Raw genomic sequence first — 27,675 nt, 5'->3', positions numbered from 1 at the left:
TTTGTAGCAGATGCTAAAGCTCAACCTGGAAAGGGCATGCTAGTGCTGCCTCTAGCCACTGCAAATGAACTTCCGATGCACGTGTCACTTCGTGTTTTGGGCTTTGTGTTGGTACTGGGTAATCACACCTGGGTCCATTAGGCTTTGCAGGCAAGTGCCTTAACCCACTCACTGAGCCATCTCCACAGGCCCTGTACCCAGTTATGTGAGTGCCGGGGGTTGAGATCAGGTCCTCATCTTGCACAATTAGCATTTTCACTGCTGAGCCATCTCTCCAGTCCCCCACTTTTATATGAAAAGCAAGGAAGGGGATGGAGAGAAGATGGCTCACCAATTAAGGTGCTTGCCTGTAAAGCCTGACAGTGTGGGTTTGGTTCCCCAATACCCACATAGAGCCACATGCACATAGTGGCACATACATCTGGAGTTTCTTTGCAGTGGCAAGAGGCCCTGGTATACCCGTTTTGTCTGTCTCCCCCTGTCTGTCTCTTTCTCTCTTTCCTTGTAAATAAATAAGACTTAAAAGCAAGGAAGAATAAGAACCCTTATTTTTTTGAAATGTAGTTGACTTTCAGACAGTGACTGGTTTATCATTGTCATACATATAAGGATAACAGTGATTAAGTCAAGCTGTCACCAGACATCCTAGCTTAGTGCCAATCCAAGAACCACGCCCTCCCTGCACTGTTCTGTCCTCCATCGCCCACCCCAAAGCCACCATGCACCTCTGCTGATCTGCAGGTGACAAGAGACATGCTCTTGTACAGACTCGCAGGGAGCTGCAGACTGAAGCTCTTGGTGTCAGTTAAAGATGTGCCCAGCTTTACCTGGGGAACCATGACATGTAGTCTCTGAAGTGGGGGGACAAAAGAGATGCAAGAAGGTGGCAGTAAGGCAGGTGGAAAGACCCCTAATGGCACCTGGAGAGAAGATAGCAGGTGTACGGCCGGCTACAGCTTCCTGGCGCTTCCGAGCAAAGTCTGAGATCTTCCAGATAAAGACCCCATCATAAGTGGATGCCTCCAATTCTAGCACCTTCTGCTCCAGGTCGGCCATGGCCAGATCCTTGAGGCCGATGCTCCTCTCAAGTTGTTGCACCTGCAGTGGGAAGACCACTTTCATTACAGGAGGGCAGTGACTGGACTGCTCATGCTGTGGACCCTGAATCCCCACCTCCTACAACTGCCAGTCTCTGGGGGACGGACATCCTCTGCTGCTGCTGGGGTTCCCCTGAGGCCAGCTTCTCCAGAGTCTACTTCCTCCCCATGAGCCACCTCCTAGATATGAGGTATGTGCTCCAAGTAAGGTTCAAGGCCTACATACACCATCATGCCACATGACTAAGACTGCACTTCGAAGCCAGAGAGAGGTTTCAGCTACCAGCCCCTTAGAGCATGGGAACCAAAAATACAGCAGGCCAAAGTCCAAGGAGGGATATGCAGAAGAGGTTTAAGCTGTCCTAGCTCTAGCTATTCCCACCAAGCACAGACCTTGTTACTCAGGGCCTCAATCTTGTCCTGGTCAAGCCGGTGCTGCCGGCTACAAGCTTCTGCAGTCACGGCCACCCTCTCTACCTCCCGGTTCAGGACACAGACGATGTTCTCAAAGGTGGCTGTCTTTCGCTCCAGACTCTGGCACCGCTGTAGCAGCTCTGGGCCGGACAAGCTCTGATCCCCCCAGGAAGTCTGGGCCTCCAGGAGTGAGCTCAGCAGCAGAGCCAGGTGCTCCCGTAGCCGTTGTGCCTCATGATCCTGCATCTCCTCAGTCACCACCTGTGAAGACAGGGGAGGCATCTCTTGGCATAGTGTCTACACACTACCAGACTAAACAATGAAGTGCCATGGGCCTCATTTCATTAAGGGAAAGAAGGCCATTGCCACACAGGATGGCTAGGATGTCTGGTGACAGCTTGACTTAATCACTGTTATCCTTATATGTATGACAATGATAAACCAGTCACTGTCTGAAAGTCAACTACGTTTCAAAAAAAATAAGGGTTCTTATTCTTCCTTGCTTTTAAGTTTTATTTATTTACAAGAAGAGAGAGAAAGAGACAGAGAGGGGGAGACAGACAAAACGGGTATACCAGGGCCTCTTGCCACTGCAAAGAAACTCCAGATGTATGTGCCACTATGTGCATGTGGCTCTATGTGGGTATTGGGGAACCAAACCCACACTGTCAGGCTTTACAGGCAAGCACCTTAATTGGTGAGCCATCTTCTCTCCATCCCCTTCCTTGCTTTTCATATAAAAGTGGGGGACTGGAGAGATGGCTCAGCAGTGAAAATGCTAATTGTGCAAGATGAGGACCTGATCTCAACCCCCGGCACTCACATAACTGGGTACAGGTGCTGTGGAGAAGGCTCAGTGAGTGGGTTAAGGCACTTGCCTGCAAAGCCTAATGGACCCAGTTGTGATTACCCAGTACCAACACAAAGCCCAAAACACGAAGTGACACGTGCATCGGAAGTTCATTTGCAGTGGCTAGAGGCAGCACTAGCATGCCCATTATCTTTGTTTCTCTCCTCTCTGTGTGCAAATAAATAAATATTACATTTTTTAAAAGCTGGATATGAAACAGGCATGGTGGTGCACACCTTTCATCCCAGCACTTGGGAGGCAGAGGTAGGAGAACTGCTGTGAGTTCAAGGCAACCTGAAGACTACATAGTGAATTCCAGGTCAGCCTGGGCTACAGTGAGACCCTACCTCAGGGGAAAAAAAAAAAAAAAGAAGCAGCTGGGTGTGGGCACACATGCTTTGCACTCGAGATAGATCACTGGGGTTTGCTGGTCATCTAGTCTAAGCAAACATCAGCAAGTGATGCTATCTCAAGGAAATAAGATGCAAGAACAGTAAGATGACACATGATGCTCTTCTGATCTCTGCACACACGCCACACATATTATACCGAAAAAGAAAAAAAAATACAATAGGGAACCTGGGTGCAGTTACAGGTGCCTGCAGTTCCACCTACTTAGGAAACGAGGCAGGAAGACCACCTTAGCTCAGGAGCCTGATCAACGTGGTAAGACCCTATCTCCAAAATACTGATGAAGATGATGCTAGGCATGGTGCTCATCCCTATAATTCCAGCACTCAGGAGGATGGCCATAAGTTCCAGGCCAGCCTGGGTTAGACTGAGACCCTCCATCAAAAAAATAAAACAAAAATCAGTATCTGCCTTTATCTCTCTCTTTCCAAATAAGTAAAATATATTTTTTTAAAAGTTGCTTTTGGGGAGAAGTGAAAAGATACACTGGAGAGATTGCTCAGTGGTTTGTTTGTTTGTTTTTCAATATATAGTCTCACTCTAGGCCAGGGTGACCTGAAATTCACTATGTAGTCTCAGGGTGGTCTCAAATTCACAGCGATCCTCCTGCCTCTGCCTCCCGAGTGCTGGGATTAAAGGTGTGCGCCACCACACCTGGCCGAATAAAATATTTTTTAAATAAAACCTTAGGGGCTGGAGAGATGGCTTAGTGGTTAATGCACTTGCTAGCAAAGCTAAAGGACCCAGATTTGATTCCCTAGAACCTATGTAAAGCCAGATGCACAGGATGGCATATGTATCTGGAGTTCATTTGCAATGGCTGGAGGCCCTGGCATGCTGCCCATTCTCTCTCGCTATCTGCCTCTGCCTCTCTCTCTCCCTCTCTCAAATAAATAAATAAAATATTTTTTAAAAATCTAAAAAAATCCGGGCATGGTGGCATGCACCTTTAATCTCAGCACTCGGGAGGCAGAGGTAGGACGACTGCCATGAGTTCAAGGCCACCCTGAGACTACATAGTTAATTTCAGGTCAGCCTGGACCAGAGTGAGACCTTATCTCAAAAAATCAAAATAAATAAATAAATAAATATAAATCTAATGGGCTGGAGAGATGGCTTAGAGGTTATGCACTTGCCTATGAAGCCTAAGGACCCCGGTTCGAGGCTCGATTCCTCAGGACCCATGTACACCAGATGCACAAGGGGGCGCACACATCTGGAGTTTGTTTGCAGTGGCTGGAAGCCCTGGCGCACCCATTCTCTCTCTTTCTCTTTCTCTGCCTCCTTCTTTCTGTCAGTCACTCTCAAATAAATAAATAAAAATAAACAAACAAAAACAAATAAAGATCTGGCTGTGGTGACACACACCTTTAATCACAACACTTGGGAGGCAGACGTAGGAGGATTGCCATGACTTCGAAGCCACCCTGAGACTACAGAGTGAATTCCAGGTCAGCCTGGCCTAGAGTGAAATCCTACCTCCAAAAACCAAAAAATAAATAAATAAAATAAATAAAAGATACAAGTTTTCTCAAGGGCCTAATTAACTTTTTTCAAACTTCTGCAAAAAATTATAAAAATATTGAAGATACCCTCAAATTATAAAACCCATTACTTTTTATGTATTTATTTATTTTTTATTGACAGCTTCCATAATTTCATGGTAGTTTCTCAACTATTTGCTCCTTTTTGAAATGGAGATAGCAATGATCCTCACTACACTCCAACACCCTGCCCCCAGACTCCGTGTACTAGGCACACCCTTCTCACCCATCAAGCACACATCCTGTGAGTCCTCTCTAGACCAGCACTCAGTGAGGGCACACAACAGAGTCCAGACCTCAAGGAGCTTCTATTGTACTGAGAAAGAATGGGCAGACAACAGATGTTGCCTGTGATAGGTAAAAACATAAGAGGAGAAGGGTCCATATGGGCAGGACCTGTGGAAGCAGTGAAGTGTTCAGAATGAGGGAAAGGCTGGCCCAGGTCTCCAGTCACCACTGCAGACCCTCAACTCACCATTTCAGAGCAGCCAATGGCATGGAATCTGCAGGGGACCCGGCACTTGCTGCATGTCCTTACATGTTCCTGAAACTGGAGGGGGCACAGAATGAAGTTACAAGAGCTATTGTCAATCCTTAGCATGCCCCCTCTATTTCCTTATGCCCTTACCAGATCAGAATTTACACAAGAGACCACTAGAACCACTCCCATGGGCCTCCTCACTGTCACACAGGGTAAGGCCTGATGACCCAATCACTGGAACATGATAACATTTCAGGGTGGCTGCTGAAAGCAGAACTCATGTTTCTGAGGAGGTCCATGCCACAGAGAAAGCAACCATACCCATCACTGCTGTAAATCCTGAGGATATATAGTGTTGAGATCCCTCTGGGCCTGGGGTGAAATGCGTAAGTTCTCAAGTAAAAAACATATAAGGACAGACCAGCTCCAGTGAGCTCATGAGACCCAAACACAGGCCTCAATACACACAGATGCTGCTTATCCAAAACAGGTGTGGCATCTCAAAGAAGAAAAAGACCACTTTGTTAACCACTGGTGTGAGATGTGTGGTAGAAGAAACTTCACAAACAACCAGACCCAAGCCGGGTGTGGTGGTGCATGCCTTTGATCCCAGCACTCAGGAGGCAAGGGTAGGAGGATTATCGTGAGTGCAAGGCCACCCTGAGACTACATAGTGAATTCCAGGTCAGCCTGAGCTAGAGTGAGACCCTACCTCGAAAAACCAAAACCAAAAACAAAAACAAAAACAAAAACCACCCAGTCCCAGATGGTATTCTAAAACAGTTTCTATTGTACAAGCTTCACCAGGGAGACAGCATGACCCTGAGTCTCCCCCTTATCTATGCAGCTGCACCCCTGCCTGCATGTTATCTGGTTAATGCTGCCATAGGCACAAATACCCCTGAACACACAGCTTTCTGATCTACATTTGTGTTTCCTTTTTTTTCTTTTGGTTTAATTAATTAATTTAGGAGAGAAAAGCAGAGAGAGAGAGAGAGAGAGAGAGAAAATGGGCATACCACAGCCTCTAGCCACTGCAAATGAACTCCTGATGCATGAACCACCTGTTTATCTGGCTTATGTGGGTACTGGGGAATCAAACCTTGGTCCTTAGGCTTCCCAGGCAAGCATAACCATTAAGCTTTCTCTCCAGGCCCTTCCTTTTTTTTTCTTTTATTGAGGTAGGTCACACTCTAGTCCAGGTTGACCTGGAACTCACTCTATATTTCCAGGCTGACCTTGAACTCCTATCAACTCTCCTACCTCTGCCACCCAAGTGCTGGAATTACAGGCATGCACCACCACGCTCAGATATACTCTTCTTTCTTTCTTTCTGTCATTCATTCATTCATTTGAGAGATAGAGGACGAGAGAGAGAATGGATGTACCAGGGCCTCTAGCCATTGCAAATGAACTCCAGAAGCATGCACCACATTGTACATCTGGCTTTTCATGGCCACTAGGGAATCAAACCTGAGCTGTTTGACTTTGCAAGCAAGTGCCTTAACCTGCTAAGCCATCTCTCCAGCCCTTTATTTTCTTGTCACTGACTGATTTCTAACTAATATAGCTAAGTAATGATAAGTAAGTGCCCCAAAATTATGTAACCTTAGAAATTTGTAACCCATCAATAGTATAAAGAATTCAAGATGATGTCAGACTCCTGCCATTCTGTCTATAAAACCTCTGAGCTATAAGAGCTCAGTACTCAGGCTTTGGAAGTTATTCCCCTGAGTTCATGTCAACATGAATAAATTTTATAATTCTCCACTGTATCTCTGGTGCTATTTCTGTGTGAATCAGTTTCCCATAACAGGTAAGCAAGCAATTCTTCTCTCCTCTACCCACCAGGCCAGGAAACAAGCAGGCCAGGCTTGCCCTGAGAAGATTAACTTACAAATATCCAGGAGAAACATACACAATAAACAAATAAACCAACTTACACCTATGTTAGAGAACCTTTAAGGCTAAATGACCAACTAAAGCTTTGTTATTGGGCTGGAGAGATGGCTTAACAGTTAAGGTGCTTGCCTACAAAGCCTAAGGACCCAGGTTCGATTCCCCAGTACCCACATAAAGCCAGATGCACAAAGTGTCACATGCATCTGGAGTTCATTTGCAATGGCTGAAGGCCTTAGCACATTGATTGCCCCTCCCTCCCTCTCTCTGTTTTTTTCCTCTCTCTAATAAATGAATAAATAAAATACCTTTAAAAAACTTTGTGACTGTGAAGAGATGAAATATTATAGATCCAGAGCCAAATCACCTTTAAGTTCCCTGAAAGCCATTCCCTGCCCACTCATGTCTGACCTCACATCCCTGAGGTTATCAGGTAACCCTAATGGGATGTATTAACTTAGCAGACCACTAGCTCCCACCAACCCAAAAGCTAAAGATGTTCTCAGATAGCATCTAAAACCTAGAGATTTTCCTACTTTGCTGTAATCCATCTAACCTAATATTCCCACATATGTATTTTTCAATGCCTTAATTTAGGACTTTCTTTTGTTCTTTAACTATAAAAACTTATTAAAACCATTTCCATGGCCAAGTGTGGTGGTGCATGCCTTTAATCCCAGAACTTGGGATGCAGAGGAAGATTGTTCTAAGTTGGAAGCCAGCCTAGGACTTACAGAGTGAATTCTATATCAATCTGAGCTACAGTGAGACCCTACCTCAAAAAAACAAAACAGAACAAAACAAAAAACTGTTTCCATGTTAAAATATGTTATTTGGGGCAACCTAAATCTATATTCCCTCTGTGCCTGGAATGAGAATGGATCTTAACTATACACCAAAATTCATGAGCAGTAACAGAAAAGCCAGGGCAAATAGAGTATCAGGACACCATTAAGCCATAAGAACAAACAAGTATTTGGGACTGGAGAAATGGATGGCTCAGCAGTTAAAGGCAGTGGACTGCAAAGCCTAATGGTCCGGGTTCAATTCCCCAGTACCCATGTAAAGCCAGATGCACAAAGTGGTACATGCATCTGGAGGCCAAAGCTCCTGGAGGACCCTTGTCACAACTGGATCAGAGAAGAAGGGAAATTATCCAGTCCCACCCAGTTTCAGGACTGTGACTTGTTTCTAAATAGAAGCAAATCAGCCATGTAGACATAAGCAGAAGGGCCATGAGGGTAGATGGGCTCAGCCAGCCTGAAGTCCCTCAATGCTGCTGCCAGGCACCGACCAGTAACTGCTTGCATCACCCTGACCTTTGACATTTAACTCCTGCTGCTTCAATCTCTGGGGAGATACCTCCCCAGGCCCCACCCACCAAAGGGAAAAGCCTAGGAAAAGGACACTTCCACAGGTATTCTCCACAGTTTTACATGAGGAGTCATCATGAGCATGAGCTCTTCAAAGGGCAAGAGAAGGAGGTGAGAGGGTGAAATGCCAAATGCTAAGGTACCAAGTACTTAATGCTACCAAAGCAGCCAACCAAGTTCCCCTGCACATCCAAATTGCCTGCCACAAACAGTAACCTTAAGGTCAGAACCAACATGAGGCTGGGCATAGTGACTAATGCACTCCAGAGGCTGAGGATGGAGGATTACTGTGTGCTCGAAACCTTCCTCAACTACAGTGGTACTTTGGCTCAAAAAGTGTTTGGAGCATAATGACAATTTAACATTTAATTTTCAGAACAATGAAGATGTGATTAGGCTGAGCATGTAAAATGCTTTCCTACCAAGCACAAGGCTCTGGATTTCATTCCAATACCACACACCACCAAAAGGGGATTTGCCCAAAGTAACAATATAAACTGGGCATGTTAACACACACATATCATCTCAGCACTCTGAGGTGGAGACAAGAGGATCAGAAGTCAAGGTCATTCTCACCTACACAGTGAGACTGAGCCAGCTTGGGCTACATGAGTCCATGTCACAAACAAGCAAATGTAATGACCTATGTCAGATGACAAAGTACCAGTTAGCCCAGGAGTGTGGCTAATATTTCCAAGTGTACAACACCCAACCTGGGACCCAGTGGCAAGTAAGCCTTACTCTGCTACTTGGTACCCATTGTCTTACAATGATACAAGGAAGCACGATACCTTCTCCCGAGAAATCTTCTTCTTTCCACAGCCATCACAGGTCAAGGGAAACTTAGGGCATACCTCATAGTGAGCCTTAAAGAGAAACAGTCAGGAGCATTAGATGAGCCACTCCAACACCAGAACAGGGTAGCAAGGGAAGAGGAGACACATGTAGTACTCAGATAGCAGCCAGTGCCCAAGAAGGGGATACTGATATACTTGTGCCCCCCTGACTCTCCCTGAAGACTACTCCACAGTGAGTGACACCCTGCAGGACTCCAGAGACTTTAGGACTTTCTTCTACCTCTGCGGTCTCCAGAAAGCACAAGAAACTAAAGCCAGTGCTAAGACTGGAAAAGGGAGTATCATCACTTTGTACAAGGGGTCCATGTAGAGATGGAAAATGGCTGTTTGCCACAACGAGCAAGCCTGGCTAGACTGTGACAGTTACACTGGACTGTCCTTACACAGCCACTAGGGGCAGCCAAATAAGAGAGACCCTGCCATTCTACTATAGTGTGCCTGGCACCTTAGGACCAGCTTTGGTCAGGCCTGAACACACAATGAGGAGCACACTGCCAATACCTGGGGTAGAGGCAGCAAATGCAACAGGCAGGAATCCTGAGAACCAAGGGCCTAGAAAAAGAGATGCCCATGACCCAGACTTCAACAGGTAAGTATGAATAAAGGACAGTTCAGATAGTGGGAATGAAGACAGCACGTGACATGAGTGATTACTGTTCAAATTTAAACGTATGTGCTCGGGTTCACAAGTGCCCCCAAAGATCCACATGTTGAAGGCTCAGTCCCTAACATGGTGGAGTGATGCAATCCAAGATGTGGGATCAAATGGGAGGTCTTTAGGTTGCTGGAGCCATGCCCTCAAAGGGGTTAATGGGATCTCAGCCTTTCCTCTTCCTCTCTCATTTCCCCATCATGTACTCCAGAGCCAAGATAAACCTTTTCTCTTTGGAAAGTGATTATCTAAGATGCTTGTTACAGTAATACAGAGCTGCTAATGCAATGAAGCTCTGTGCCTTCTACAGTAAGATAGTGAACTCCTAGATGAAACAACATGTAGTTGGTTCTGTTCCCTCACAGTCTGAGGGATGACACACAGCCTGGTGGATCACAGTGCCACCCTTTCTACCTGCTACCTTACCTTTTCCTCTTCTTTTTTTTTCTTTCAATTTTATTTATTTATTTGCAAGCAGAAAAAGAGAGGGACAGAAGAGAGAGAGGGAGAGAGAGACAGAATGGGTATGCCAGGGCTTCTAGCCACTGCAAATGAACTCCAGATACATGGACCCCTTGTGCATCTAGCTAACGTGGGTCCTGGGGAATCAAACCTGGGTCCTTTGGCTTTGCAGGCAAACACCTTAACCACTAAGCCATCTCTCCATCCCCTACCTTATGTCTCTAAAATAAAACAATTGGTTTTTGAAACAGGGTCTCATCCTATAGCCCAAGTTGGCCTAGAACTATATAGCCCAGGTTGGCCTCAACCATCCAATAATCTTTCCTGCCTCAGCCTCCTAAGTTCTGGAATTACAGGCACTGAGTCACCATGTCTAGTTTATAAAACATTCTTTAAACTGATCCCAAGCTAACTTCATACCCATACCCAGCTACACCAAGAACCTTCTACCCTTAGGGTTCCCAGAAAGGACTGACACCATGGAAACATGTGAATAAGTCAAGTCAGCTCCAACCATGGGCAGCAAACCAGAGCTCAGTGCCTGTAGTGTCGCCACTGTCCCAGGCCACATCCGCCCAGCACACCTCCAGGTCCATATGGCTACAGGATTCCTGGCAGTGCTGGCAGCTCAGGCTCCTCTTGGGGCATTCCTGCTCAGTGTGGTGCTCCTTCTCACCCAGGCGAACCAGACCTTTGCATGCAGGACACTCAGTCAGCAGAAATGGGCACAGTCCTTCATGACAGCTCTGGTAACAAAAGAGGTATTTGAAGACATCACACAGAATGTAGGCAGCCATGGCAAACACACATAGCTTTGGTGTCCCATGCCATCTTACCCACCCATCCTAGGCCACTCTCAAAAACAAACAAACAAACAAACAAAAAACAGATCAAGAATGAAGAGATGGCTTAGTGGTTAAGGTGCTTGCCTGCAAAGTCTAAGGACCCATGTTTGAGTGTCCAGGTCCCACATAAACCAGATGCACAAGGTGGCACATGTGTCTGGAGTTCATTTGCAGTAGCTAGAGGCCCTGGCATGCCCATTCTCTCCTCCTCCTCTCTCTCTCTCCCTCCCTCTTTTTGTCTCAAATAAAAATAAATTAAAAAAAAAAAAGTCCCTATCAGTGTATCCTCTTTCCACTATTCACCCTGACTGTCTTAGACTGAACAGAGGAGCTGCACCATTGGAACTTGTCTTTTCTGTGTAGGTACTTCTCTCTAGAATCCCCCACTACTGAACTGCACATCCAATGTTAGTGCAGAACCCCCCCCCCATGTCATCTCCCAACTGAGAACATAGGTTGTGCTTCAGCATAAAAACAAATACAGCAGGGCCCTGCTTGGGATCTTACCAGTCCTGACCCATCACTGTTACAGTGGAGGTAGGAGGCAGAAGACACATACAAGAGAGACATGGAGATGGTGGGGAAGTGGCTACCCAGCTCCCAATACAGGAGACAAAGACACGGTCACTCAACAAAGGCCCAAGGTACAAGACCAGGCAGAGAAGGGTGTCAGAAGCCAGCCTGGAACAGGCTGTTCTAACTGCATAAGCTGTGCAACTGGTATCTATGCTGTGAGGGGAGCAAGCCAAGTGACCAGAATGAGATGCAAAGACCACTCACTCAATCAATAGAGTGGACTAGGAATGAGGCAAGACTGTGAACATAAACTATTTCATCTCAGAATATGGAAAACTAGCACGAGTGAGCCCATGATGGCAGATGCACTGCTAAACATCTGGGCAATAAGCACTAACACTGCGACATCTGATCCAACAAGCCAGGAGAGACAGGGCAATGAACAGAGGCGAGGCTAGGAGAGGTACTCCTGAGATATGGTTTAGGAAAGGCAGGAATCCCAAGAAAAGCAGAAAAGCAGACTGGAGTTCATGGAGAACAAGTGAGAGAGCCTGGAAGACAGGCCTTGGACCTGAGGCAGTCTTGGGCAGGACCTCACAGACTGTCCCAAGGACTATCTTACTATGAGGACCCTGGATAAACAGGCAACAACCCTGACTGAGCCCTTCAGGGCCTACCTGGCTACTGTGCTATATACAGACTGGAAAGAAGGATGGGAAGCCATCACAGTAATTGACAAAGAAAGGGGTGTTGGCCACTAGGAAGGGAGCAACAGAGCTGAGTTCTGAATGTGTTTGGAGAACCAAATGGACCCGTGTAGCTTAGATTAGAAAGAAGCCAGGCAGGACCCAGGCATTCTGGCTCCAATCACAGGAGGGATGAGGTAAGCACCCAGCGGCCAGGCAAGTACAAGAATGGGTGTGGTACACTGCAGTGGTGAGGAGCAAGAAGGTGAGTCGTCAAAGGAGAATGGGTTGGCACAGGTTTGTTGGCTGAGTTGCCTTTCTGTGTTGTTACTTTGAGACAGACTCTCATGCATCCCAGCCTGGCCTCAAACTCAGTATAGAGTCAAAGATCCTGATCCTCCCGCCCTGACCTCCCAAGGGTTGAGATTAAAGATGTCTACCACCATGCTGGCTCCTAAACTTCTTAAATTGTTGTCAAAATACAGGTAAAATGCCCAACTCTCCAAGTGCTAAGAGCACAGATCGGGGCATTAAAACATGCCCAGTGCTATGCACCCTACTATAAATCCACATAGCTTTCTTCCAAACACATGACACAGGAGCGTGCTGAGGGCTGAGGGGCACACCTGCAGAGGGGAGAAACTGCCAGAGGAGAACAAGTTTCTGACGCTGAGAGAGGGTCCAGAGTGGGGCAGAGACAGCGCAACAGCCAGGCCCTGGGTGGTGACTCAGAAGCACCATGAGTGTTAGGGCTGTAACTCAGAGTGCTCTGGAAGGTTCTGGGGAAGGTTGCTCCAAGATGACAAGGGAACCTCATTTAAAACCTAAACATTAATCCCAGCCCTTCGGAGGCAGTGGTAGGAGGATCGCCATGAGTACTCTAAGGAAACATAATTATCATAACTGGTTTTCTTCAAAACCGTATGAGGAGGTCAGGCATGGCAGCACACTTGCTCCCTACTGCTGTATGCTCCTCAATGCCTGCCTGCAAGCCCTGGGCACCCAAGCACACATACTCTCAACTCTGCCTAGGGTCACTGTGGAACCCTTCCCGCCAGAAGCTCTGTAGCAGGTGATCTACAGATAGAGTAGATTACAATGGGGCTTTAAAACCACCCCATTCTCAGAAAGAAGGCTACGCAGGACTTTCTCAGTCTTTCCAAACTTTTCAGATGACCATTTAAAAAAAAAAAAAAAAAAAAAAAAGCTTTTGTCTCAGTCTTGATCTTCAGTGACAGCCAAGGACTGGCTATGTAAGACCTCTACAGAGGTGGTGCCAATTGCACAGAGTATGCCATTTCTGTCCCACCTGTGACATTTACCAGTGGGAAGTTTTTATCAATAAAATCAGCTGTGTACGAGCTGTGCCTGCCTTCCCACGTGACCATACCCGACTCCTTTCAGGGACTTTCCAGAGCTCTCAAAGGGTGCAGCCAGGGACTTTCCACCCTGCATGCCTACAGAGCCATATGGCACCAAGCCCATGGTCTGGCTGCAGTCCCTGGCCCTCAGCTGGAGACTCACACAGCCACTGACCTCCTCTACCACAGGCCTAGAGGTAACAGAGACCCCAGAGGAATCCAGAGCCTAGCAGAGAGCTGGGAATTGCTATTCCACATGCCCCAGGGGTCACTCAGATCAAGGGCAGCAGGTCATACAGAGCCACCACTGCGTATACCCACACTGCCCTTACACCTAATCAACATCATTGTCCTCCCAGGCAAAATCCTGATTATCATGTTCCGCGGAGCCATCCCTCTCACAGATAGCTTGGGCAAGTGTTTCACTCTAGGAACACTCTCTGGGTGTGGCTCTTAACCAAGCCCTGATCCCATGCTACAAGAGGATACAGCTCCTTGTTCACCCAGGCACAGCCAATGCTGCTCTCCTAGCAAAATGAAACCCAGAGCCGGAGACCATAAAGTGGAGTTAGTCAACAGGTCAAGGAAGTGTGGCCAGACATACATGCCAGAGAGCAGAAAAGGACATCTAGGCTTCACAAGGCCCACCATACCCAGGGTTGCTTGAGAGGGAGACTCCCAAGCCCACTGCTTAGATACAAAGATGTTTCCATGAGCTCTGGCCTGGGAGCTCTGTGAAACATAGGAAAGCAGGATTCTGAGCAAACAGTGCTTTATAGCTTCAAGGTTATGGCTGTTTGGGATAGCATCAAGGTAACCCCCTGCTGAGAGAATCCCAACTTGTGTATATCTACCAGTCATGGACACCCACCATTCTACTATCTGTCTGTATGCATTTCACAACTCTGAGGACCTCATATGAGTGGGATCCTACAGGACTTGCCTGCTGTGACTGGCTTATGCACTCAGCTCAGATGTCATCAATGTCCACCCTGTCATGGCAGGTGGCAGGTTTTCCTTCCTTTTCTTATTTTAACTTTTGATTTTTTTCAAACTTTAGTTTTATTTATTTATTTGAGAGAGAGAAAGAGGTAGAGATAGGGAAAGAGAATGGGCGCACCAGGGCCCCTAGCCACTGCAAACAAAGTCCAGACACACATGCGCCCCTTGTATATCTGGCTTACGTGGGTCCTGGGGAATTGAACTGGGGTCCTTTGGTTTTGCAGGCAACTGCCTTAACTGCTAAGCCATCTATCCAGCCCTGAATATTTCTGTATTTGCAAGTAGAGTAGAGAGAGAAAGAATGGACAGACATAAAGAGAGAGAGAATATGGGCACACCAGGGCCTCTAGCCATGCAAATGTACTCAAGATGCATGAGCACTTTATACATCAGGCTTTATGTGGGTACTGGGGAATTGAATCTAGGTTGACAGGCAAGCATCTTAACTATTAAGCCATCTCTCCAGCCCTTCTTTTTTAAGGCTATGTGACACTTCAAGTATGGAGGGCTCATGTACTTTACCTGTCACACATCAATAGACACCTAGGTTGTTGCCACCTTTCCATGCATCTGCTGTAAGCATTCCTTTATTAATTATGTTTGAGATGAAACTTAAAAAAAAACAAAAACTATCTTGAAGCCGGGTGTGGTGATGCACGCCTTTAATCCCAGCACTAGGGAGGCAGAGGTAGGAAGATTGCTGTGAGTCTGAGGCCTGCCTGAGACTACACAGTGAGTTCCTGGTCAGCCTGGGCTAGAGTGAGACCCTGTTTTGATCTAATTAGGTCTCACAATATATCATGATGGCCTTAAACTCGTGATCTTTCTACCTCAGCCTCCCAAAAGCTGGGTTTACAGATGTGTGTCAGTATGCCCATCTCAGACAAACTTTTTTTAAAAAAAAAATTATCATTTAAGAGAGAGACATACAGACAGAATGGGCACACCAGGGCTTCAAGCCATTGCAAACAAACTTCAGATGCATGTGCCACTTTGTGCATCTGGCTTTACATGATACTGGAATTGAACCTGAGCTGGCAGGATTTGCAAGCATGTTCCTTTAACCACTGAGGCATCTCCCCAGCTTAAGACCTAAACATTTTTTTGGTGGTGGGTAGGTGAGGTAGGGTCTTGCTCTAGCCCAGGTTGGCCTGGAGTTCACTATGTAGTCTCAGGCTGGCCTCAAACTTACAGCAGTCCTCCTACCTCTGACTCCTGAGTGCTGGACACAAACTTTTTGAATGTCATTCACTGAGACAAATGAATTAAGTGGCCTGGCCTCCTGGCATCTGTGTTGCAGATTAACTACAGACACCTAAAGGTGACTATACAATGGCACAGAGGCAGAGCACACAAGCAGACGCCATCTATGCACCACCTCTGCTACTGGCCAGAAGCCTTTCTAGGACCACAGAGCAAATGTACCATTACTTGGGTGATTACCCATGTCAATACAATTCACATTTAAATAAAAATGGCTGGAGGGATGGCTTAGCAGTTAAGACACTTGCCTGCAAAGCCAAAGGACCCACGTTAGCCAGATGGACAAGAGGGCACACGCATCTGGAGTTTGTTTGCAGTGGCTAGAGGTCCTGGTGCACCCATTCTTTCTCTCCTTCCCTCCCTCCCTTTTTCTCTGTTAAATAAATAAAATAAAATAAAAGCCCTTGTGGAACGAGACTGGACATAGTGATCTGTCCTCTGCTGTTGAGGCAAACAGGGTGCTCCCAAGGCCAGCACAGGGCTAGGTCCTCATACAAGAAACCTCTAAGATGGGTGGGGTAGTGCATGCCTTTAATCCCAGAACTTGGGAGACAGACGTAGGAGGACCACTGTGAGTTCAAGGCCACCCCGAGACTACACAGTGAATTCTAGGTCAGCCTAGGCTAGACTGAGAGCCTAGCTCAAAGAACAAGGAAAGAAAGAAGGGAGGGAGGGAGGGAGGGAGGGAGGGAGGGAGGGAGGGAAGGAAGGAAGGAAGAAAGAAAAGAAAGAAGAGGAGGGGAGGGGAGGGGAGGGGAGGAGAGAGAAGAGAAGGGGAGAGAAGAAGAGAGGAGAGAAGAGAGGAGAGGAGAGGGGAGGGGAGGGGAGAGCAGAGCAGAGCACAGCAGAGCAGAGAGAAAAAGAAACCTCCAATTCTCACCACATTCCTAGGGACAGGCTAGGAAACAGGCAGAGATAGGAAGTTTTAAGCTCTGTTGTACAAGCTGTCATACTATTTAGGTTTCTAAAAGGATGTATGTTTTTGAGACAAGGTCTCCCTAGGTAGCTCAGTCTGACCTTATTCATGCTTCTCCTGCCTCAGTTTCTAAAGTGCTAGAATTATAGGACTGTGACATCACAAGAAATACTTTCTAGGGAGCAGGTACCTCTTTCTCCACACATATCAGTCAGGCCAGTGCCAGCAAGAGTAGAGCACATCTCCCATTTAGAGTAGTTTTGCAGAGTGGGCCAGTGCAGAGATGCCTGTCTTACCTCATATTCTTTCAAGGTTCCCTTCCAGGTACATCCATCATTGGGACAGATGGCCGGCAGGCTCTCTACCTCCCTGCGGGCAGCATTATCTGGAAAAGCCTGGAAACAAGAATATCCCTGAGTTATACTATACTTCCCCCCAGCATCCCACTGCCCATGAAGCAGATACAAAAGCACAGAGTCTGTCCAAACCAACCTGCACAGTCTTCCTAGACCAGCTCATGAAGCAGAAAATGAGTCTAAGAACTACTCACTTCTGCATACCAACCACTCCAAACCCTGAACATTCCCATTTGCTTAGGGACAATTTTTAGCTTCTAAAGTCTCACTCTGCCACTAACGTTACTAAAGGAAATTCCCAAATATTTTCTGCTCATTTTGACATGGTTAGCTCAAGATGTAGTACTTACCGAACTGCTTTCTAAAATAGAAATGCCTTCTTCATATATGCCTTCATGGACACAGGCAGCACAGTTCTGAGGCCCAGAGCTAGTGAAGACAGAGGAAAATCCCACTGTAAAACCTGCTATGGAGAATGGCTGAGCACCACCTGCTCAGCCCAGAAACCACACACACATTCTTAAACTTCTGCATCTCTGATGAAATGAACAACCACATCATTGTACAATACTGAAAATAATTTAAACAAATGAGAAGATCCAAATACAGAAAGAGCATGAGGGGCTTGAACTTGTAAAGCCTCTATTCTTTTCACTTGTGAACAAGGCACTGGCTCTCTGAAAACCATGCCACCCAAGACATGTGCCAGAAACACTTCCTCGTGTGCTGCTGCCCTTTCAGAACATGGCACAGTGACACTCACCAGCCAGCCACTCACACAGTGCTCCCCTTGCCCATCCAGAGCAGCCTAGTGCCCATATACCAACAATGACATATTGCACTTAATTCTTCATGTTCAAAAGTTATATTCCAATACATAATTAGTGTTCATATTGTTTAATGAGACAGGGTCTCATGAAGCATTTTCTAAAGGTTTTTGTTTTCACTTTCATTATTATTTATTTATTTTCAAGCAGAGACAGAAATAGAAGGAGAGAATGGGCATGCTAGAGCCTCTAGCCACTGAAAATGAACTCCAGATGCATGTATCACTTTGTACATCTCTGGCTTTTCATGGATACTGGGGAAGTGAACTCAGGTCAGGTCATTAGGCTTTGCAGGCAAGTGCCTTAACCACAGAGCCATCCCTCTAGCCCCTTCATGTAGCCTTTTCAAAAAAAATTTTTTTTGGTTTTTTGAGGTAGGGTTTCATACTAGCCCAGGCTGACCTGAAACTCACTATGTAGTCTCAGGGTGGCCTCAAGCTTATGGTGATCCTCCTACCTCTGCCTCCCTAGTGCTGGGATTAAGCCCTTAATTAAGTCCTTAATCCCAGCACTAGGATGCATGCGCCACTTCGTGCATCTGGCTTTATGTGGGTCCTGGGGAATCAAACCTAGGTCCTTAGGCTTTGCAGACAAGCACCTTAACTGCTGAGCCATCTCTCCGGCCCACAATCAATGTTGTTAAATAGCTGATTTGTACTAAGCCTCCAGAATCCAGGGAGTATATACTGGGCAGCACAACTCTAACTCTAGTACCAACCACTTGTTCCACCCACCCAGGCAGCTCACCATGCACACCTGAGGATGCTGGTCAGGCAGAAGGAGCAGTAGCGGTGGCCACACTGGGCCTGGAAGGGCCTCCGCAGGACGTTTCTACAGGCTGAGCACAGGTACTTGGTCTCTAGCTTGGTCCCCAGGAGTGTCTTGGAGAAGCCAGGCTGCAGCAGTTCTAGGGAGCCAGGGGGCGTCACGCTGGCTGTAGCCATGTGAGCTATAACCCCACACACCAGAAAGTCCTAAGGAGAAACAGACCATATCACACTTCAACTTAGAACAGTTCTCCGGAAGGAAAATGTGGTGATGTGGAAAAAGGTGACAGCTTCCAACAGCAGGCACATGGTGAAAGGCCTGAGCCACTATAATGACCTTGACAGAAGAGCTGAGAAATAAGATTTTAGAGCTCTGGGGAGACCTGGATATAGGGTAGTCAAATCTCCTTACAAATGTGAAAAGAGGTACAGAATGGGTGACAGAGATTTGCTGGCTCCCACAATGACCACCAAATTGTGTCTTGTCTGGGAATACTTCCTGCTCATACTAATGGTCAGTATCCGCCATCCTGTGCTCACAGTCCCTACAATGAATATGTATTAGGATAGTGGATAGCTTCTAAAACACCATAATATGCTGTCAGGGTAGAAAGTGCCCACCTACCAGTCCCATGGGTACCACACAGCACCTTGGAGAGGCAATGTGGTACTGACCACTATGCTCCCTATTTGCTATCAGTTCCCCAGACACTCCACACTAAGCATACAGCATGTAGAACATCAGTTCATGTCATCTCCACCGAGATGGTTCACTCAGAATCACCTGGGGCCCATCTCTTGCCTCTGCTGAGCATTACCTTTCCTAGCTGCAGCCATCTCTGTCCAGCCCTGCCCTGCTTTCCTCTTCTGACTGTGGCTCCTCCTCAGCCCAGGTTCCCCTCATCCTCTAGCACAGCAGTCTCCACTGGGCTCCGTCTTCTCCAGCAGTGTTAGAGGAGCCTTCACAGTCAGGAGCCCAGGAATGGAGAGGCCCACTCAGGTTGAGGAGTAAGGAAGCTAAGACCCACTGATCAGGCAGAGAAGGAAAGCAGGCAGCCACCAAGCATGCTAAGCACTCTCCTCAAAGATGCTAACCCTGCCTTAAATCCAGCAGCAACATTCATTAGGGTTTTGAGTCAGGAGTCCTCCACTGGAGACAAGGCAGATAAAAAGGACAACCAGCTACAAATCCCCAAACCACAGCTTTGGCCTCTCTGTGTACTCATCCATATTTGAGGTCAGATCTCAGAGCTCTTGGCTGAGTAAAGTTGGGGCACAGGAACTCCATGTCAACCATGTCATGATGGCAGCATGGGTGTGGGGAGACCTGAATGCCCCAAGTTGCAGCATGACGCCTCCAAGGAGACAAGCAGCCTGATGCCCATGGCCTCACACATCATACTGAGATCAGGCTGTACCCTGTAGCACACCACCTCCTTGCCATGTTCCCATCCCCCAAGCAGCCTAATGGCTGGGATTGGACTACTAACTGTGTTCTGTCTCCAGCCAGAGCTTCACTGAACCTGAAGAACAGGACGTGGAAATAGGTAGGCTTCTTCTAGTAAGGTCCAGGGGTGGGAAGTAGGAGGCTTCTCATTGTCAAGGAGAGGCTCAGTCCCAGAAGCTGATCTCAAGGGAGAGGTGGGGTATGTGGCCTGGGTCGTGGATTAGGAACAAATGCCTAGTGCCTAAGAAGATGCTCTGAAGAAAAAGGGAACAGCAGCCTCCCAGAGTCTTCTCTCCCCAGCCAAGCCCCTGGATGTATTATAATTAACAAATCACCTCTCAGATCTGCTCCCACGCCAGGTATGGTGGCGCACACCTTTAATCCCAGCATTTGGGAGGTAGGAGGTAGGAGGATGGAGGATTGCCATGAATTTGAGGGCCCCCTGGACTAGAGTGAAATCTTACCTTAAAAAAAATAACAAGACCTGTTGCCACATTTCAGTGTCAGATGAGATCCCCTGCAGCAGGAATGACAGCGGCACTAAATGCCCCGGGTCTGAACAACAACCCAGGGGGCCTCACTGGCTCCACTATCATACCTGCCCTACTGTTTTCTCGATATCCAGGGCTGCAAAAGATTGTTCTGGTGGTCCTCAAAGCCTCTGGGGCACTCAAGTTCTGGCATGAGCAAAGCCCTGTCAAGCAGCCTGAGCACTGGCGGAAGCGGTGGTAAGAAAATCCGAGTGCTGTGGTGTGGCCAGACATGGCAGTGTGGGTTATTTGGTCCCAGGACTGCTTGTCTGTTCCAACAGCCGGCCCAGTGACTAGCCAGTCTGCCTTCCTCCTCCCTGTTCTACACCCTGGATACTCTCCTAGAGAGTGAGTTCCCCATCTCAGGGCCACTTGCTGCTCACCAGGGACTCATCAAACCCAGAAGGCTGTGAGTTTACTCCTTGCCCAACCCCTGACCAACCCTGCCAGCTCTGTCTCCCATAAGCAGCACGAGCATTTGTTCACAGAGATCTTACCCTTTATTCTTCTTCATGCCCATCACTCTGACTGCACCCTGACCCCACTGCTTCTCTTTGCTCCTGAACACCCCAGCAGAGCCTTGGGCCCTTCCTTCACTCATCTGCCTCCTCTGGCACCCTCAAGTACTAGCAGCCCCTGGAGATAACTTAGTGACCCAGTCACCAACAGGACGTGTCTGGACACACACCAGGGCAGCCTTTCAAAGCAAAGTTACTGATTATAAAAATGGTTATCTGATTTATGAGAAGCTTACTAGTCTTTTGAGGGCACCTCAAAAATTCTGATTACATATATCAAAACAATCCCACACCATTTAACATGCACCAGAGACAGCTGTCACCTGTCATCATCTGTCCATTCAACAAATGCTGCTGGATGTGAGGCGCCAGTGTGGCTGGTCCCTGTGAACGAAGCCCTTAATGACTCTGAGAATAGTGAGTCTAGGATCAAGAGTCCCATAAGGACAAAGCCTAGCATCCTACAGACAGCTCATACCAAACTCCTCTGCAATGCCCATACATTTCAAGGAGGGAAGTTTACGTGTACATTTGGAAAAGGGGCAACAACCAGGCAGCCTGAGGAAGGAAGCACTTTAAGTCAGAATCCTGAGGCCCAGCACAAGCACCTACAACACTACCTTTCTGCCTGCCGGTGGAAACAAAGTACAGGGCTGCTTCCCACATACCCACGGGTCAATCCCCTCTGTAAGAGGCACAGTGACTTCTAAGCCGTTAAATTATGAATCCCAAAGGAGACCTGCACAAGGCAGTAACTGAGAGCTACTCTCCTATTATCTAGGCTGGTCTGACACTACAGAGCCATGACAAAGTCCTTAAGTTGTCCTAAGACAGACTGCAATGCCCACATTCACTCAATGTTTCTGAATTTGCAATTTAATAACTCATTCCTACATCTGATTTCACAAAGCACATGCATAACTTGCATCTACCCTCCTAAACTCCCAACAGAGCAGATGGCAGGGCTCTGCTTGCCAAGACCCCTGAGGTGGATGCACATCACATCACATCACATCACAGATGTGTACCTGTTCCGGCTGGAAGCAGAGGTATATAAAATTTCTGCAGAGGTTGAGCACAGCGGCCCATGTCTAGTGCCTCCAATATTGGGAAGCTGAGGAAGGTGGCTTGCTCAAGTCAAGGAGCTTGAGGGTAGCCTGATCAATACACGGAGACCCCATTTCAAAACCCAAAACAGCAAGGCGTAGTGGCGCACGCCTTTAATTCCAGTACTTGGGAGGCAGAGGTAGGAGGATCGCCATGAGTTCAAGGCAACCCTGAGACTACACAGTGAATTCCAGGTCAGCCTGAGCTAGATTGAGATCCTACCTCGAAAAAGAAAACAAAACAAACAATAAAAATCCAGGTATGTGTGGTGGTACATGCCTGTAATCCCAGCACTTAGGAGGCTAAGGCAGGAGGGTCATGAGTTTGAGGCCAGCACAAGCTTCACAGTAAGAGCATGTCTCAAAAAAGAAAAAAATAAAGGGCTGGGAAGATATCTCAGTGGATATAGATAGTGAGGACCTGTTTGATCCCTAGAACTCACATAAAAAAAATGAGGCATGGGCCTGGAGAGATGGCTTTGTGGTTAAGGTGCTTGCCTGCAAAGTCTAAGGACCCAGGTTCAACTTCCTAGAACCCACATACGCCAGATGCAAGAGGTGACACATGTGTACAAGATGGCTCAGGTGTCTGGAGTTCATTTGCAGTGGCTAAGGCATTGGTGTGCCAACTCACTCTCTCTCATAAATGAATATAAATAAATAAATAAACAATGTGAGGAACGGTGGTACATACATATAACCCCCACAGGGGAGGCAGAAACAAGGTGATCCCTGGAGCTTACTGGCCAGCCAATATAGCTTTAATCAGTGACCTCCAGTTCAATGAGAAACCCTGTCACAAAGGAGGCGTGTGATGGTTTGATTCAGGTGTCCGCCATAAACTTAGGTGTTCTGAATGCTAGGTTCCCGGATGATAGAGATTTGAGAATTAACGCCTCCAAGAGAGAGTGTATTGTTGGGGGCAGGCTTATGGGTATTATAGTCAGTTTTCCCATGCCAGTGTTGGGCACACTCTCCTGTTGCTATGGTCCACCTTCTGTTGGCCAGGGGGTGATGCCCACCCTCTGCTCATGTCGTCGTTTTCCCTGTCATCATGAAGCTTCCCCCTTGAGCCTGTAAGCCAAAATAAACCTCTTTTTTCCACAAGCTGTTCTTAGTCAGGTGATTTTTACCAGCAATGTGAACCTGACTGCAACAAGGTGTTTCCAAGGATGACACTCAAGGTTGTCATCTGGTCTCTACATGCATGCACACACATCCCTGTGCATTCACATTTTAAAAAAAAGGCTGGCCAGTAAGTTAAAAAGGAGACAGAAAGGGAAGAGAAAGGAAGGGAGGAGGGTACTTAATAGGTTGATATTGTATATATGTAAGTACAATGATTGAGATGGGGAAGTAATATGATGGAGAATGGAATTTCAAAGGGGAAAGTGGGGGAGGGAATTACCATGGGATTTTTTTTAATAATCATGGAAAATGCTAATAAAAAATTTAAAAAATAAATAAATAAATAAATAAATAAGGCTGGAAAGATTGCTTAATGGTTAAGGCACTTGCCTGCAAAGCCAAAGTACCCAGGTCCGATTCCCCAGCACTCACGTAAAGCCAGATGCATAGGGTGGCGCATACATCTAGAGTGACTAAAGGCCTGGTGCAGCCATTCTGTCTGTCTGTCTCTCTCTCATAAATAAATAAATAAATAAATAAATAAATAAATAAATAAATAAATAAAGCCAGGCACAGTGGTGCATATATCTACATTAGCTTAAAAATTTTTTTTCAAGGCAAAGAAACCTTTTTTTTAAATTTCATTTTATTTTTGAGACAGAGAGAGGGAGGAGGAGGCAGAGACAGTGGAAGAATAGGCACACCAGGACTTTTCAGATGTGTGTGTTCCCTTGAGCACATGTGCGACACTGCATGCTTGTGTCACTTTTGTGTCTGGCTATACATAGGACCTGGAGATTCGAACAATCATTCTTAGGCTTCACAGGCAAGCACCTTAAGTCCTAAGCCATCTCTCCAGCCCTACATGTTAGCTTTTTTTGTTTTTATTTTCTTTTTAAAAACATATTTTATTTATTTATTTGAGAGAGAAAGAGAGATTGAATGGGCACTCCAGGGTCTCTAGCCACTGCAAATGAACTTCAAACACATGTGCCACCTTATGCATCTGGCTTTATATGGGTACTGGGGAATCGAACTCAGATCCTTAAGTTTTGTAGGCAAGTGCCTTAACCACTAAGACATCTCCTCGGCCCAGTTTTTGGTTTCTTTTGAGGTAGGGTTTCACTCTAGCCCAGGCTGACCTGGATCTTACTCTGTAGTCCCAGACTGGCATTGAACTCATAGCAATCTTCCTACCTCTGCTTCCTGAGTGCTGGGATTAAAGGCATGCACTCCCACACACAAGTTACATGTTAGCTTTTAAGGACTGTCATGAAGACTCAGAGTACTGTGTAAACAGAACATCACCGTGCCCCAAGCAGATGCAGAGGCCTAACATTCTGTTAGCTGAGGAGCCCACACCACACCTAGCTCCGGCCTATCTGGTCCACCACACAAGGACCAGCCCAAGCAGGAAGGACCCACCAACTGGCCACCATGGCCACCAATTCCAAACATACAGATATATGTAAGTACCAAGTGACCTGGGCTGCTCCCACCTTTCACATACACACAATGGGATGAGATGCCAGATGTACTTAGCATCCAATCTGGAGCCACAGTGCACTTTTCCAGATAAAAATCTTGACTCAAAACCAGGTGTGGTGGCACACACCTTTAATCCCAGTAGTTAAGAAGCTATGGTAGCAGGATCAACATGAGTTTAAGATCAGCACGGGCTACCAAGTGAGTTCCAGGTCAGCCTAGAGAGCAAGATCCTACCTCAAGGGGGAAAAAAAAATCCTGACTCTACCAAGTTAGTTAGGAATAAAATCAACAGCCACTCACAGTAATGTATCTGGGTTTGAGTATATATTCTCAGCCACCCTGACTTCATTTGTTCCTTGTGTGAACTTCTTGCCAATACCAGACCCAAAACCATATTTAGGGAACAATTCCAATTATACAGAATTCAAGGACAAACAGAAGGAACCTGCAAGGACAAAATTGAACAACAGCCTTTGAAAGGGACAAGAGCAGGCCTTCCAGGGTACACAAAACAATTCATAAACAAAGACACATCTGGCTGTACAATTAATGCTTATATAGAAACACAAAGTAGTTTTTAGTCCTAAGAACTTAAAAAAGGCAAACCTCATAATTAGGGCTGGATAAAGAGGGCTCAAAGACTACAGGTACTTGCTTGCAAACCCTGATGGTCTGGGTTTGATTCCCCATGTAAAGCCAGATGCAAAATGCTCTGGCATTTGTTTAAAGCAGCAAGAGACCTTAATGTGCCCATACATACACACATGTGCAAGTGTGAATAAATAAAAATTTCTTTTAAACCATGATTACAATATACCCATGGCTAGCTCTCCAAAGTAGTCCAGTCTTCTAACATGAAAAAACTTAACAGAAGGGCTGGGAAGATGGCTTAGCGGCTAAGGTGCTTGCCTATGAAGCCTAAGGACCCCAGTTTGATTCTCCAGGTCCCATGTAAGCCAGATGCACACGGTGGTGCAAGTGTCTGGAGTGGCTAGAGGCCCTGACGTGTCCATTCTCTCTATATATAATAAATAAATAAAAATAAAATTTTAAATTACTTAAAAAAATAACAGAAGTCAGGCACAGTAGTGCACGCCTTTAATCTCAGTACTCAGGAGGAAGAGGTAGGAGGATCATCATGAGTTCAAGACCACCCTGAGAATACATAGTGAATTCTAGCTTGCATGCATCCTGGGGAATTGAACCTGGGCCCTTTGACTTCAGAGGCAAATGCTGTAACCACTAAGCCATTTCCCAGTTTCCTACATAGTAAATTCTAGATCAGCCTGAACTAGAGCAAGATCATATTTAAAAAACAGAACAGAAAACTTACATATAAGTTTTCTATTTAGACAGGATCTCACTATGTAGCCCATACTGGCTGGCTTCAAACTTATGATTCTCCTGCCTCAGCCTTCCACCATGCCTACTAATACCAGGTTTAGATCTATGAGAACTGCACACACACTGGAGAATGTGGGGCATGAGTGCCTCACTGCTGCTTTACTCCTTGTTTTCTCTGTAGTAGGAATCCAGTTGCACATTCCCTTCATGAGGCCAGCTCCAGCCTGGGGACACTGTCTAGGGGGAAATGGAGATGTCTCTGAGAGCACTGAGCCTCTGACTAGCTAGACTCACCTGCTAAAATGTAACATCCCAAATCTGGTATATAAACATGGTTTAGTGACATCACTAACTAACTCTCAAAAAGGCAGGCTGAATGTTATCAGAATCCATCACTGCTCAAAACATAAGTCAGACATGATACAACATGGTGGGGAAGGGGAGTGAATCTGCGGCAGGCACTGGGGGTCTAGCTAAGGATTCAAGCCCCACGATTTCATGGTTTTTACTTTCAGGGCCCCAGTCACTCTAAACTACCTAACAAAGCTACCTCACTCCCTCTCAAGCCTACAACTATTCTATACAACACTAGGATTCCACATACGAAACCATTTGGTTGTACTCAGTTCTAACCCACATCTAATAAGTCCATTTAAGTAACAGGAAAGGACTTTAATTGATATAGTCACAAGTATGAGGCAACCCAAGTACTGAAAATTTACTTCAAAAATTCAACTTTTGGGCTGGAGAGATGGCTTAATAGTTAAGGCACTTGCCTGTAAAACCAAAGGACCCACATAAGCCATATTCCCCAGGACCCACATAAGCCATATGCCCAAGATGGCACATGCGTCTGGAATTCGTTTGCAGTGGCCAGAGGCCCTGATGTGTGTGTGCACGCACAAGTGCGTGCTTGCTCTCTCTTTCTCTCAAATAAATAAATAATTTCAAAGTATAACTTTCTACTTTAGCCCATCCTTTTTCAGGCTGAACATAATATCAAACAGAAACTTACACCAACTTGAACACCTGATAACTATTTCTATGAACTTACAGAAAAGCAAACACTGCAGGGGAAAGGACCATTCTAAACTTAAAGCTTGCTGATGTTTATCCAGATAATCAACAGACTTGGTTTCTCTTATTGAAAACTAGGGTTAAACTTTAATCCTGTGCCTTCAATATACATGGCTACATAGTAAGTCCATTCTCAGCTGACACTGGCTAAAAAGACTCCACCCCATGACCTCTGCATATGGAGTGCCAGGGCTTCATCAGGACCTCAACACCCAAATGTGACAAATGGACAGTTCCAGCTGTCACTTTGCATAGTTTCTCTGCTACCACCTTGACCACCAGCCCCATGCTCTCAGCAGCCAGAGGAACCTTTAATATAGCACACACACTGGGCCTCTCCTGAGCTTAGAACCTCAATGGCTTCCCAGTTCTCAGCATGACTGGTAAAGCTGCCCCAAGTCCACCAGTTTACCCCTAAGTCCCACACATTGGGTCTTCTAAGCAGGGCTTCCTTCCCA

General features: G+C 46.4%; 1 protein-coding gene across 4 annotated transcripts in view; it reads right to left on the bottom strand.

Moving 5' to 3' along the window:
- Traf2 (TNF receptor associated factor 2) overlaps positions 1 to 27,675 on the bottom strand; it is a 37,005-nt gene that overhangs the window by 4,991 nt on the left and 4,339 nt on the right. Inside the window, exons 2-9 of one of the 4 annotated variants that reach the window (XM_045142253.1) lie at positions 18,560 to 18,786; positions 17,336 to 17,414; positions 16,926 to 17,024; positions 10,625 to 10,786; positions 8,861 to 8,935; positions 4,792 to 4,866; positions 1,491 to 1,772; positions 921 to 1,098 (exon numbers count right to left, since the gene is read on the bottom strand). In XM_045142253.1, coding sequence (XP_044998188.1) covers positions 921 to 1,098; positions 1,491 to 1,772; positions 4,792 to 4,866; positions 8,861 to 8,935; positions 10,625 to 10,786; positions 16,926 to 17,024; positions 17,336 to 17,414; positions 18,560 to 18,756 — 1,147 coding nt within the window. In that variant the 5' untranslated portion in view covers positions 18,757 to 18,786. The remainder of the gene's footprint in view (positions 1 to 920; positions 1,099 to 1,490; positions 1,773 to 4,791; positions 4,867 to 8,860; positions 8,936 to 10,624; positions 10,787 to 16,925; positions 17,025 to 17,335; positions 17,415 to 18,559; positions 18,787 to 27,675) is intronic. The other 3 variants (XM_004654102.3, XM_045142254.1, XM_045142255.1) reach the window with 3 other exon arrangements.

This window comes from Jaculus jaculus, chromosome 1, assembly GCF_020740685.1.
Source record: "Jaculus jaculus isolate mJacJac1 chromosome 1, mJacJac1.mat.Y.cur, whole genome shotgun sequence".
Lineage (NCBI taxonomy): Eukaryota > Metazoa > Chordata > Mammalia > Rodentia > Dipodidae > Jaculus > Jaculus jaculus.
This window is presented reverse-complemented; position numbering and strand designations above follow the sequence as displayed.